At 41.5% G+C, this 15446-nt stretch overlaps 1 protein-coding gene across 1 annotated transcript in view; it reads left to right on the top strand.

The window, feature by feature from the left end:
* The window catches only part of LRRC69 (leucine rich repeat containing 69), a 60400-nt gene that overhangs the window by 23817 nt on the left and 21137 nt on the right, over positions 1-15446 (top strand). Inside the window, exon 6 of the mRNA XM_038745928.1 lies at positions 14339-14440. Coding sequence (XP_038601856.1) covers positions 14339-14440 — 102 coding nt within the window. The remainder of the gene's footprint in view (positions 1-14338; positions 14441-15446) is intronic.

Raw genomic sequence — 15446 nt, 5'->3', positions numbered from 1 at the left:
CACTTATGATCATTTAATGGAGTGGACCTTGGTTGTTGCTTTTGCAGATGTTAGGCAAATAATTATATTGGAGTGAAATCATTTCAAGTGGCTATTGATATTATACCTTTCGTTTTTTTAAAAAAGTTTATTTATAGTTCTCTTTTTCAATCACTTCTCATTTGTTTTTGTAAATGTTTTCCTGGTGCAGTAAAAGTACCTACCCTTTATTATAATCCAAAGATGAGACATAAGGAAAAACTGTCCAGTGGTTTTTAAAACATAAATTGTGGAAAGTCCCATTTGGTATAAAATTTAATTTTGTTTTATTTCAAAGGACTAAGAAATGGCAGACCTTGGAAACTTCCAACTGTTGAAAGAACTGGCAGACTTTCATTACTCATATTGAGACACTTGAGAGTTCTTCTGAGCATGTGCAGTATGAAGTGCATTTACCAGCAACTCACATTTTGTCTAGCATTCACAAACAGCTCCAGTGTTTCCCCTTTTGTCCAGAGCTTAAAGCAGGTCTCATTATCTTGGTGTAAGGGAGCCTTTATGTGGTAATTATAGGAATACAAAGACATTATGTTTTGCTCCAGTTACCCACCCAATCAGTGGCAAACTGAGGATACAAGACTAAACCACAGAAATGATGATGATAATAATAATAATCATAATAATATGTTAAGAGCTTACTATGTACCAAGCTTTGCCTTGTCTTATGCTGTCGAGTTGTTTCTGACCCTTAACGACTCCATGAACACATCTCTCCCAGAACATCCCACATCCATCTGCAATCATTCTGGTAGTGTATCTACAGAGTTTTCTTGGTAAAAATATGAAAGTGGTTCACCATTGCTTTCTTCCACACTAAATTTGAGTCTCCACTCTTGACTCTCTCCCATGCTGCTGCCCGGCACAGGTGAGTTTTGAGTTGTAGCAGAGGTTGCCTTCCACTCACTAGCCACTGCCTAAGCTAGGAATGAAATGTGTATGACTCTCCCTCCAGTAGCCGAGACTGGTAGAGTACTGACTGGAAACTCTGCAGGTGAGATCCTGAGAGGTGGTGATGATGATGGTATTTGTTAAGTGCTTACTATGTGCAAAGCACTGCTCTAAGTGCTGGGGAGGTTACAAGGTGATCAGGTTGACCCACTGGGGGCTCACAGTTTTAATCTCCATTCTAAGAACTGGGGGGGTTACAAGGTGATCAGGTTGTCCCATGGGAGGCTCACAGTATTAATCCCCATTTTACAGTTGAGGTAACTGAGGCCCAGAGAAGTGAAGTGACTTGCCCAAAGTCACACAGCCGACAATTGGCGGAGCAGGGATTTGAACCCATGACCTTTGACTCCAAAGCCCGGGCTCTTTCCACTGAGCCACGCTGCTTCTCAATGTAACAAGCACTACAATAATAACTGTGGTATTTGTTAATCCCTTACAATGTCCTAAACCCTGTTCTAAGCACTGGGCTAGGTGCAAGTTCATTAGGTTGGACACTGTCTCTGTCCCACATGGGGCTCACAGACTTAATTTCTATTTTACAGATGAGGTAACTAAGGCACAGAGAAGTTAAGTGACTTGCCCAAGGTCACATAGCAGACATAATAATAATAATAATGATGATGGCATTTATTAAGCGCTTACTATGTGCAAAGCACTGTTCTAAGTGCTGGGTAGGTTACAAGGTGATCAGGTTGTCCCACAGGGGGCTCACAGTCTTAATCCCCATTTTACAGATGAGGTAACTGAGGCACAGAGAAGTTGTGATGTGCCCAAAGTCACACAGCTGACAATTGGTGGAGCCGGAATTTGAACCCACGACCTCTGACTCCAAAGTCTGTGCACTTTCCACTGAGCCATGCTGCTTCGTGCTAGGGTAGGATGCAAAGAATCAAGTCAGACACACAGTACCTATTCCCCCTGGGACTCACAATCTCAGAAGGAGGTAGAATAGATATTTAATTCCCATTTTACTGAAGAGGAAATTGAAGTACAGAGAAATTCAATGACTTGCTTAAGGACACACAGCAGATAAGTGGCAGAGCCGGGAATAGAACCCAGGTTTCCTGGCTCCCAGGTTTGTGCTCTTTCCACTAGGCCTTACTGCTCTCATTCATGCTGTGCCTCAAATCTAGCTTTCAACCTAGGAGTGATTAATCCCTTCCTGATGGCATTTGTCCAATTAATAAAAAGGACTAACTTTAAAGGCAACACATTTTTAACATGAGCAGTTGAAACTCTGTTCAGTAGGAAATTTATAAATGGTCAGTTTTATTGCTATAGAAAGTTAGTGTTTTCTACGGGTATTCATTTTAGTGCTCTGCCATTTTACGATATACTGGTGTGATACTTGGAAAAGGTAATTATTTTGATATTTTTAAAAAGCACATGACTTTTCTGAAGTTTGAATTTTACTTTGCCCAGAATTTGAGAAGATTTCATTATAGGACCCAAGTTACAAGGACAATAGAGCATTAATTAAGAGAAGCAGAATGGTTTAATGGATAGAGCACAAGCCATGGAGGCAAGAAGGACCTGGGTTCTAATTTGGGCTTTGCCACTTGTGTGCTGTGCACCTTGGGCAAGTGACTTACCTTCTCTTAACAAAATCAAAGTACAGTGAAAAGGTTTACATTAGAGGAGCGAAGTGTCCAGACTAGGACATCAAACTGAGTCATCAATCATTAAATTGTTCAGGTATGTTGGTTTTTGCAGCTGGATACAGAATACTGAGGTGGATAGACCAGAGATCTGAACCAGTAATGACTCCACTGGCATTTCCTAAGCTATTGAGAGGACACATAGTTGAAGAGGCATAAGTTCAGGAGAAAGTGAAAAGAAGTCATATTGGTCCTCAAAGTGGATGCCCTCAATTTAGTTTTGTTACATTCAAGGAAAACAAATGTGATAGGTAAGGTGTGTAATGTTGTTGTTGTTGTTGTTGTCTCATGCTGTTGAGTCGGGTCCGTCCCATAGCAACGTCATAGACACATCTCTCCCAGATCTGCGATCTGCAATCGTTCTGGTAGTATGTCCATAGAGTTTTCTTGGTAAAAATATGGAATTGGTTTACCATTGCCTCCTTCTACACAGTAAATGAGTCTCCACCCTCTAATCTCTCCCATGCAGCTGCTGCCCAGAACAGGGGAGTTTTGACTTGTAGCAGATTGGCTTCCACTCACTAGCCATTGCCCAAGCTAGGGATGGAATGGGTAGCCTCTCCTTGACTCTCCCTCCTGTAGTAGTAACTGGTAGAGTACTGCAAACTCTCCAGGTGTGACCCTGTGTAACACTACAAACAGCATTATATCCTCCTCTGATATTCGATATTTGTCATTTGTAAATTCCCTGTGGGCAGGGATTGTGTCTACCGATATTGTTATTATTATTATTATACTCTTACTAAGGCTTAGTGCAGTGCTCTGCACTAGTAAGTGCTCCATTGATTAATTAATGGACCATTGGTAGACATTACAATTATCTGTTAAGAGCACACCTGCACATTGAGCTGTGCAGTATACTGAATACAGCAATAGGGAAGTTAACTTGCCTAAGGTCACATTCATTCATCCATTAAATCGTACTCATTGAGTTCATACTGTGTGCAGAGCACTGTACTAAGCGTTTGGGCTCTCCCAAACAATACAATGCAATACAACAATAAACAGACATATTCCCTGCCCACAACGAGACATAGCAGGCAAACAATGAAGCACATAATAGGCTCAGGTGTGTTCCCTGCCTTTCATCTTGTGAATTCTATTTTTAAAAATGCTGTTTCATGAATGTTACTCAAATTTCATTCTAAAAGCTCTGTTTCCTGGAGAGCAAGCAAAGCAGAGAACCTTATTTCAAATCCCACTGTGGACATGGATACGAATTGCAGTCTACTGTGGGAAGACGTTTGTCTGAGATTTTTATGTTTGACTTATCAAAGCTCTTAAAAAAACCCTTTTGAACCTCTTGTAATAAAGGGCAGCAAGACTGGAAAACAATATGAAAGTTTGGGAATTATGGACAAAGAAAAATATCTAAAACTCTGTTCAAGTAACAGTCTGGTGATTTGACCTGAAACAGACACTTTATTCAAGCAAATTGTGAAAATGGAGTCCCCTATTGTTAAACTGTTACAATCCCTCAGATTAGCAAGATGTTCTACAGTGAATTAGTTTTCATTGTCGTAATTATGTTTTTTTTTTCTCTCTCAGCTGAATGGGAACTAAATTACTTTTTTCAAGCTCAGACAAATGTAGCCCCTTAATAGATATTTTTTAAAAGGGAATGCATTCCAGCCCTACTTTGGTGTCAGGACCCACTTAATTTAAAAATCACAATTTCCAAACCCTCATTTTTCATAGCCTTCAAGCCAAATCTTCTCCAGGTGGAACCTATGGGAGCAACACTTTGCTTGTCACTTTGGTAGTTTATATTCGAGTGATATAAACTTAGCTAGATCAGTATAGAATCTGTGAGTCCCATGCTTTGCTGGCTTATGTACAGTTTGCTATTTTTATGAGTGAGATCATTGCTTGAATTGTCTTATTAAAAGGGGGAGAGGTGTTGGAATATATTTAGTGATCCCGTCATCATTCCAATGATAAACTTTCACTAGGTTCGATTGTTGGAAGGTACATAAAATGATGTTGTTTACTTTGATGAGACTGAGTGTGTTTTACATTTGTACACAGTTCTCCATAGTCATAGAAGATGAAACTGTTGATGGTGAGGTTTTTATCTATGCATTCGGTGGGAATAAAACATGGAGATACAGTTGACCACTTTTTCCAAATAATGTATACATAAATATTGTCCTTTGTTTATGGTATTTTTAGGACCTTTCAATTATGCTTTTTGCTATGATAATCTCCCCAAAGCCTCTGAACTAAAAGGGCCTGGATATTTTTCCAATTACTGCATGCCATGTTGGTTTGTCTGTGCCTAGTTCAATCTGCACAGTTAATTATTTGAATATTTATGATAAAATAATTTTTATTTATCTTTCTTATTGAAGATATTTTGAAACTGGATAAAAAATGTTTTTACACGGAACTCTCTTTATTTTAATGGTATTTAAGTGTTAATATACTCATTCAGTCATTCATTCAATCATGTTTATTGAGCATTTACTGTGGGCAGAACACTTTACTAAGCACTTGGGAGAGTACAAGAAAACATTGAAAAGACAAATTCCCTGCGCACAACGAGCTTAGTCTAGATGGGGAGACAGACATTAATATATATAAATAAATTGCAGCTATACACATAATGATGTGGGGCTGGGAGGGTGATGACTAAAGGCAGCAAGTCAGGGTGACGCAGAAGAGAGTGGGAGAACAGGAAAGGAGGGCTTAGGGAAGACCTCTTGGAGGAGATGTGCCTTCAGTAAGACTTTGAAGTAGGGGAGATTAATTGTCTGTCATATTTTAGAGAGGAAGGGGGTTCCAGGCCGGAGACAGGATGGAGCAAGGGGTCGGCAAAGAGGTAGATGAGATCAAGGTATGGTGAGAATGTTAGTATTAGAGGAGTGAATTGTGCAGGGTGGGCTGTAGTACGAGAGTAGTGAGGTGAGGTAGGAGGAGGCAAAGTGCTTGAGTGCTTTAAAGCCAATTATGAGAAGTTTTTGTTTTATGTCAAAGTGGATGGGCAGCCACTGGAGTTTCTTGTGTCCTGAACATTTTTGTAGAAAAATAATCCAGGCAGTAGAGTGAAGTATGAACTAGAGTGGGTAGAGACAAGGAGTTAGGAGGGCAGCAAGGAGGCTGATATAGCAATCAAAGTGGGATAGGACAAGTGATTGGATTAACATGATAACAGTTTGGATAGAGAGGAAAGGGCAGATTTTAGCTGTAGTCCAGGCACTGTATAAAGCGCTGAGGTAGATACAAACTAATCAGGTTGTATTCAGTCCATGTCCCACATGGGGCTCACAATTTTAATCCCCATTTTACAGATAAGGTAACAGAGACACAGAGAAGTTAAGTGACTTTCCTACGTGGGACAGGGCTGTGTCCAACACAATTTGCTTGTATCCATCCCAGTGCTTAGTACAGTGTCTGGCACACAATAAGCACTTAACAAGTACCACAATTATTATTAAGTTTGGGGTCTGTCTCCCCTGCTAAATTTTCAAGCTCTCTGAGAACAGGGATCACATCTATTAATTCTCTTGTACTCTCCCCAGTACCTAGGTCCATGCTCTGCACATAGTGGGTGTTCAAAAATTGTTTAACTAATGATCGATTTGGTTAGGAGATAGAGACTGGTGGGAAAGAATGAAGTCAGGTATGCTTTGGAAAGATACTTGCAAAGGAGAGGGTGGATTATTGGGTGATGGTGGTGGAGACTTTCCTGATTTCCTTACCTATCTGCGGAACACTTGATTTTCTTTCTATCTAGGATGATTCATTCATTCAGTCATATCTATTGAGCACTTACTGTGTGCAAAGCACTGCACAAAGCACTTGATCCTAACCTGAATTTGCTGGTGGAATGAGGTTGGGCACCAATCCTTCCATTGTGAATGAGTCCTACTAAGCCTAGTCTTCTTGGCTGTCACTGGGGAAAGGAGTAATTCTTCCATGGCCATTAACATATTTGGACGGGAATGATTTGAATTCCCACCAATTTTTACAGCAGAAATACTTCAAGTTGCTCCCTGTCCCTCCCCGCTTAACCCCCGAAAAAGTGAACAAGAGTTAAGCACACATCAATCAATCTGGAACTAGGTGCTAATGCACTGCCCATCAATGAGGCTGACATCCAAACCAGCATCAGGTGGAGGAAGATGTTTTTCTTTTTCAGTATAGAAAAAAAAGTCATGTATTCTCTTTTACCAATTCAATTAGTCTTGTGGTCCTACTACTATGAGACATTTGGAATTAATTTTGACACACACCTCAAATTATTAACCTGCATCGAGTTTACATAATTTTCAAAACATCAATTTATTTGGAAGTTGGGGATAACTGTGGTTTTCTCTTTGATTTTCTTTATCTTTTCTTGCAGATATTTTCGAGGCTCTGAATCCTCATTAATTCCTCTCCTCAGTTCTCTGCTTTGTTGCCTTGACTTACATTAATCTTTTTAGTTGCAGGAGTGGTTGGGTACCTCACTAGTGGGGACTGCTTCAGTCAGAGCCTCCTGAGGGACAGAATATGTCTCCTCACAGACTGGATTCCTTCCCAACCATTTGTAAAGACAAGGAGTTTTTCTTTGACCACATGCAGTTGAAAGTAGCCAATGTGGCTTCTAAGTCTGGACTCAAGGGTATAAAGCACTTGAAAAAAAGAAGCACTCTAACACCTTACAAAGACTGAGCCACATTAAAAAACTATCCATCTCTTAGGTGGAGAAACACTAATATATTTGTTAAATCATGATATTGGGCACTCGAGAATCCCATTTGCAGAAGAAAAGGCAAATCGTGTTTATATATGAGTGGTAAAATGATTGTAGCTCCCCAGGATCTTCTCAGTATGTCCCAGTGATAATATAAATGGAAAAAGAGATGTAGGTTTAATATTACTGGAGCTATAGCAGCTCAGAGCACATTAAACAGAGCCTGGTTTAATATCTCATGGAGCCCAGATGTGTGGGATATTTTTCAAACTTTTAGGAGGATACTAGCTCTGAAACATATGCTGTCAGAAACAGAAAATATTTTAAGCCCGAAGGAAAAAAATATATATATTTTTGGTAGCTCTCAACTCAGGAATGGGGTGATTGGATCTACTGCCGCTTTTGTACCCTGTTTTAAGAAGTCATGCATGCTTACTATGGGGGTAAACTCAAGAGATAAGTTAAAGATGGGGAATGTAAAGTCTGGCTCTGAAAAAAAACCAACTTCAATGGAGCAAAGTTTAGGGCACCAGCAAACCTTACAGATGGAAAAAAAAATCAAGCAATGCATAATTAACTGTCACAGAATTGTAAGGATCACATATTTGCCAGTAGCTAAACTAAATAAAAGTCACCCCCATTAAAGAGAAGATTCATGGGAAAAGTAAAGTTGGGGCTGAAATGGTGCACTTTTGTATTTTCATGGACAAAATGATCAAGAGAGTCACTCGATTGTAGTATTTGTTTGATTACTGGCTGAGGTAATTCCTTAAATAGCTACAGGAAAGGTCTGGGAAGAGGGGAGAATATGCACTGGGAGTGGACAATAAAGTAATGGAAATGATTCATTCATTCTTTCAATCATCTTTATTGGGCACCTACTGTGTGCAGAGCACTGTACTAAGTGCTTGGAAAGTACACTTACTTCGGCAGCAAATAGAGACAGTCCCTGCCCAACAACGGGCTCACAGTCTAGATGTAGGCTAGTGAGGAGAAAAGAACCAGGGGCAGAGGACAAAGACCATCAGAGACGCAGAATCATTCATTCTTTCAATTGTATTTATTAAAGGCTTACTGTATGCAGAGCACTGTACTCAGCTCTTACTCAGAGCAATATAACAATAAACAGTTTCATTCCCTGCCCACAATGAGCTCACAGTCAGAGTGGGGGAGACAGACATCCATACAAAGAAATAAAATTACAGCTATATACATAAATGCTGTTGGGATGGGATTGGTGGGAGGAGAGTAAAGGGAGCAAGTCAGGGAGATGCAGATGGTAGCGGGAGATGAGGAAAAGTGGGGCTTACTTTGGGAAGGCCTCTTGGAGGAGATATGCCTTCAGTAAGGCTTTGAAGTGGGGGAGAGTAACTGTCTGTAGACCACAGGTAAACATCTGAGACCATACCCCTCCTCTATCATTTCATTCATTCATTCAATTGTATTTATTAAGCACTTACTGGGTGCAGAGCACTTTACTCAGTGCTTGGAAAAGAACAATGCAACAATAAACAGTGAGATTCCCTGCCTACAATGAGCTCACAGTCTAGAGTGGAGGGAGAAAGACATCCATACAAATAAATAAAATTACAGATATAAACGTAAGTGCTGTGGGGTTGGGAGGAGAGCAAAGGAAGCAAGTCGGGGTGACGCAGAAGGGAATGGGAGATAAGAAAAAGTGGGGCTTAGTCTGGGAAGGCCGCTGGGAGGAGATGTGCCTTCTTGCCCTTCCTGCTTACCTTCACCAGGGAGAGAACCTGTCTCCCAGAGCAGACCAGAAAGCACTTACTCCCTGTCAAGCACTAGGGAAGATACAAGAAAATCAGGTTGGACACAGTCCCTGTCCCACAGGGGATTCACAGTCTAAATGGGAGGGAGATTAGGTATTAAAAACCTATTTTACAAATGTGGAAATGGAGGCACAGACCAGTTAAGTGACTTGCCCAAGGTCACATAGCAGACAAATGGCAGAGCCCAGACTAGATCCCAGGTCCTCTGACTTCCAGGCTCAAGCAGTCAGCTTCCCAACCATTAAATCATTGGAAATAATAATGACAATAATAATTGTGGTATTGGTTAAGTGCTTACTATGTGCCAGCACTGTACTAAGTGCTGGGGTGGATATAAGCAGATCAGGTTGGAAACAGTCCTTGCTCCACAGGGAGTGCACAGTCTCAATCCCCATTTTACAGATGAGGTAACAGGCACTGAGGAGTAAAGTGACTTGCCCAAGGTCACACAGCAGAAAAGTAACAGAGCCAGGATTAGAACCCATGACTCTCTGACTCTCAGGCCCATGTTCTATCCACTGCACCAATCTGCTTCTCCAAAGTTGTGAGTGTTTTGATTAAGCATGGCATTGACTAGAGGGAAGGAGACCAAGGAGCATATTGCTGCTTTTCTTATTCCGGTCCCTCATGATTTTTGTGGAAGCTGAGAAGATAACCCTTCTTGAACTAGGAAGGCCTATAACCAGTCAATCACATTTACTGAGAGCTTACTGCATGCAGAGTACTGTACTAAGCTCTTGGAAGTGTAAAATATAACAATATAACAGAAACATTATCTGCCCACGAAGAGCTAGTGGGCTAAGGGAAGAAAATCAATGAAAATTTGAGTTTTAAAAGGAAAAGAAAGTAGATCAACTGGGAAAAGATGAAGAATGGTATTTGTTGTACTATTATTTTTTGGGTGGAGGGTAGATAGATCAATGGTATTTATGGAGCACTTAGTGTGCATAGTACTGTACAAAGTACTTAGGAGAGTACAATACAACAAGGTTGGTAGACACATTCCCTGCCCATAATGAGCCTACAGTCTAGAGGGGAAGGCAGGCATTGAAATAAATTGTGGGTGCATACGTGTCACGGGGCTGAGGGAGGGGATAACTATTAAGTACTAAAAGGGTACAGATCAAGCACATAGGTGACACAGAAAGTAGAGGGAGTAGGGGAAATGAGGACTTGGTGGAGGCCTCTTGGAGATAGGATTTTAATAAGCCTTTGAAAGTGGGGAGAACAGTCTGTCACATATGGAGTGGAAGTTTTGAACCGTCACATGTGGACAACTTGCTCAAGAAGTTTGGAGAGGAATGGTAGGAGGGAGACGGAGCGATAAATGGAGGGAGTCTTGGGATGAAGGGAGGGGTTTTGTAGGATGGAGGACACATGAGCATGTTTGAAAGCAGTGGGGAAGAAGCCCATTGGAAATTGAATGGTTGAAGATGACAGGGAGGGAAGGAAGGAAAGGGCAAGTGTTTTGCAAAGATACGATGGGATGGGGTCAGAATCGGAGGTGGAGGGGGGAGACCTCCTGAGATACTGTTGGGAAAGATGGGAAAGTTGAAGAAGGGATGGGGGAGGGAGGGATGGGGGAGGAGCAGGGGAGATTTTAGGAAGATCATGGCTGATGGTTGCAATTTTATCAGTTAAGTACATGATCAGATCATTAGAGGAAAGTGATTAAAGAGGGTGGGGGCTTCAGGGAGTTTGAGGAGGGAGTTAAACATTTGGAACAGCTGCTGCGGGCAGTGAGTAGGGGAGTAAATAAGAATGGAGAAGTATTGTTTGGGCAGAGGAGAGGGCAGAATTAAAGCATGTGAGGATGACTTTGAGGTGGATGAGATCAGTCCTGTATCTGGATTTCCACCAACTCTGTTCCCCAGCTCAAGCACAGAAGGGTAGAACGCATATTGTGGAGATGATCAAGCATTGAAGATTAAGGGTACGGGATTGGCAGAGGGACAAGTCATAGAGGGAGTAGAGTTCAGTGGAGAGGGCAGTATTGTGTTTCTGTGAGCGACTGATACAGTCACTTAGGATTGGTAGTGAAGGAAGAATGGAACTTGTTGAGAGACTGAATATTTGATGCTTTTTTAAATGTATTTGGACGATCCCCTCTAACTTTTTGGAAATTAATTAATGTGTGAAGGTAAGTAGAAAACCTTGGGTTCTCTGGGAAAAGAGGCCCAGTATAATGCTAATGTTGCATTAATGTTGCCAATAGAATGGACTTTTCCACTGAGAATGATGGACAAACTTTGGTTGGGAGACTATGGGACTGAGAACCTATCCTTAGGAATCGAGGATTGTGATCATCGTGTGTGCAGTACCATTCAAACTCTGTAGCCCTGCCAGTCATGTTCCTGCTGGGACATGGAGTTGGTTGAGCAAGTGAACCAGTGTGGCCTAGTGGATAGAACATGGCCCTGGGAATCAGAAGGACCTGGGTTCTAATTCTGGCTCCGCCACTTGTCTGCTGGCTTAGAGGAAAGAGCCTGAGCTTGGGAGTTGGAGGTCATGGGTTCTAATCCCGGCTCCGCCACGTATCAGCTGTGTGACTTTGGGCAAGTTGCTTAACTTCTCTGTGCCTCAGTTACCTCATCTGTAAAATGGAGATGAAAACTGCGAGCCCCACGTGGGACAATCTGATTATCTTGTATCTACTCCAGTGCTTAGAACAGTGCTTGGCACATAGTAAGTGCTTAACAAATACCATCATCATCATCTGCTGTGTGACCTTAGGCAAACAACCTAACTTCTCTGTGCCTCATTTACCTCATCTTAAAAATGGGGATTAAGACTGTGAGCTCTTTGGGAGGCAGGGATTGTGTCCAACCCAATTACCTTGAATCAACCCTAGCGCTTAGTACAGTGCCAGGCACATACTCAGCGCTTAACAAACACCACAATTATTACTATTATCATTAAGTTGGCAGGCAGCACATCGTAAACTGAAAGGAAAGTTGTTGTTTTTTAAAATCTAACACCTATTTATAGCCAAAATGCCTGAAGTATAGTGTTGGTGCCGAGCCCTGGTAATAAATCCCATCGTTATTATTATTATTATAACTCAGTGGGTAGTGCTTTGGTTGCTGCGGTGATCTTCGGCTCACCCAGTGGCTATTTTTCAGGATTCTTCATAGGCTTCTCTACGTTGCAGGCACCCCCAGGTGATTCCTCAGTCAGAAACTTCCACTACTAGTGGCATGACTTCAACAGACACTCCCTTACTTGCAGAATCAGGATAAAAGCCAGGTCTCCTGGTTCCCAAAGTTTCCTCTCCATCCAAACTGCTACCACGTTAATTCATTCATTCATTCAATCGTATATATTGAGTGCTTACTGTGTGCAGAGCACTGTACTAAGAGCTTGGGAAGTACAGTTAATACAGTCACCCATCCTATCTTGCCTAGATTATTACAAATCAGCCTCCTTGCTGACCTCCCAACCTCCTGCCTCTCCCCACCCCAGTCCATTCTTCACTCTGAAGTCCGGATCATCTTTTTATAGAAATGTTCAGGACATGTCACCTCGCCTCCTCAAAAATCTCCAGTGGTTGCCTATCCACCTCCATACCAAACAAAAACTCCTCACCATGGTCTTTAAAGTATTCCATCACCTTGCCCCCTCCTATCTCACCTTGCTTCTCTCCTTCTACAACCCAGCCCACGCACTTTGCTCCCCTAGTGCTAACTTTTTTGCTGTACCTCGATCTCGATCTCACCTGCAGATCCCTAGCTCACATAGTATCTCTGGCCTGGAAAGCCCCTCCTCCTCATATCCACCAGGCAATAACTCTCCCCTGCCTTCAAAGCCTTACTGAGGGCACATCTCCTCCTAGAAGCCTTCCCAAACTAAGCCCCACTTTTCCTCATCACCCACTCCCCTCTGCATTGCCCTGACTTGCTCCCTTTGCTCTTTCGCCTGTCTCCCTGCCCGATAGCACTTATTATATATATGCAATTTCATTTATTTATATTGATGTCTGTTTATTTGTACCGATGTCTGTCTCCCCTCCTCTAGACTGTGAGCTTGTTGTGGGCAGGGATTGTCACTCTTTATTGCTGTATTGTACTTTCCCGAGCACTTCGTGCGGTGTTCTGCACACAGGAAGAGCTTAATAAATGAGATTGAATGAATGAATGAATGTTCTTACCACAGGACTGAAACCTGAGCTAAATGCCAATTAAATACCATTTTTGTGACTCAATCTTCATTTCCTGTATTTTATCCAAACTTAGACCTTCTAAAGACCCTGTCCAGAATTGTAATTGAACTTGTATTTGTCTTTTCTCTGCACCTTCTGAAAACAGGGATTTCAAAGAGTCAGACAGGCTTGTCCCATTTTAAAAATGAAAAAAATTAATATTTAAAAATTTTTTATGGTATTTCTTTCTGGTATTTTTATGGTATTTGTTAAGCACTCACTATGTCAGACACTGTACAAAGCACTGGGGTAGATACAAGCTAATCAGGTTGGACACAATTCCTGCCCCACATAGGGCTTGCAGCTTTAATCCCCATTTTACAGATAAGGTAACAAAACACAGGCTTGGGAGTCAGAGGACGTGGGTTCTAAACCTGTCTCTGTGACATGTCTGCTGTGTGATCTTGGGCAAATCACTTTACTTCACTGTGCCTCAGTTCCCTCATCTGTAAAATGGGGATTAAGACTGTGAGCCTCATGTGGGACAGGGACTGTGTCCACCTTGATTACCTTATAACTACCACAGTGCTTAGAATGTGCTTGGTACATAGTAAGCACTTAAATGTTATTATTATTATTATTATTATTATTATTATTATCATTATTATTAAAATAGCCCGGGCTTAGGAGTCAGAGGTCATGGGTTCTAACCCCAGCTCCTCCACTTGTCAGCTGTGTGACTTTGGGCAAGTTACTTAACTTCTCTGTGCCTGTTACTTCATCTGTAAAATGGGGATTAAGACTGTGAGCCCCATGTGAGACAACCTGATCACCTTGTATCAGAACAGTGCTTTGCACATAGTAAGTGCTTTACAAATACCACCATCATCATTATTATTATTAGGCCACACTGCTTCAATTATCCTCATATACTATTTGTACATTATTTCAAAGTTCTTTCTATTCATCTGTTAGTCTGTACCTTTACAGACACTTTATATGTTCCAATTCTAAATAAGATCTAGCAAGGTTTAGAGTTAATGTTGCTATGTTTGAGAAAAACACCATATTTATTTTCCTCACAAAGATGCAGGAACTTCAGCTACAAGAACTCTACTGCGAAGAAAATCCATTGCTGCAGAAAAGGCCACTTTACGCCGTACAAACAGAAGAAGTTTGGACTCTGAAGGTGAATTGTTAGAGATACATTTAACTTATGCTAAAAATATGAAGTTTTGTTTTTGAACACACTTATCACTCAGAAATCTCAAATTATTAAGGGATCTCCAGTTACTTTTCTACTGGCAATGTACTCTTCCCCACAGAATATAGTTGAATCCTATCTGATTACCAGCATGTGCATAAGAAGGGAGAACTTTTAAGCCATTATTTGGGGAGAGGGCAATGCAAAAAGTGTATTTTCTAGATACTTTTTCAATTCATTTTATCATCTGCTTGGTCCTCTTAGAAATCTAACCAAATAGACCTATAGAAGAAGGCTCTTATTAGTCAGCATTTGGTTCTCTGGAACAATAATAGTGTTTGGAGGCCGGTAATGGATACAGTTATTAAGAATTGGAAAATTCTTAGTGCAGAGACTTGAAGAAGAACATGATACCAAGGAACCAATTTGAGCACAGCCCCAAGAACTGCAGGCTGCCAATTCAATGGCACTGGAAAGAATAATCTTTACCTTCGTACAATGTAGGATGGAGAGAAGAAGTGTGGCCTAATGAGAAGCAGTGTGCCTCAGTGGGAAGAGCCCGGGCTTTGGAGCCAGAGGTCATGGATTCGAATCCTGACTCCGCCACACGTCTGCTGTGTGACATTGGGCAAGTCACTTAACTTCTCTGAGCCTCAGTTCCCTCATCTGTAAAATGGGGATGAAGACTGTGAGCCCCACGTGGGACAACCTGATCACCTTGTATCCCTCCCAAAGCTTAGAACAGTGCTTTGCACATAGTAAGCGCTTAACAAATACCATCATCATCATCATTAATGGAAAGAGCATGGGCTTGGTTGTCAGAGGTCTTGGGCTCTAATCCCACTCTGCCACTTGTCAGCTGTATGACTTTGGATAAGTCATTTAACTTCTCTGTGCCTCAGTTACCTCATCTGTAAAATGGCAATTAAGACCGTGAGGCCCATGTGCGACATCCTGATTATCTTGCATCTAGCCCAGTGCTTAGAACAGT

Source organism: Tachyglossus aculeatus, chromosome 4 (genome assembly GCF_015852505.1).
Source record: "Tachyglossus aculeatus isolate mTacAcu1 chromosome 4, mTacAcu1.pri, whole genome shotgun sequence".
In the NCBI taxonomy this organism is placed as follows: Eukaryota; Metazoa; Chordata; class Mammalia; order Monotremata; family Tachyglossidae; genus Tachyglossus; species Tachyglossus aculeatus.
Note: the sequence above shows the minus strand (reverse complement) of the source record. Positions and strands in the feature narration are given on the sequence as shown.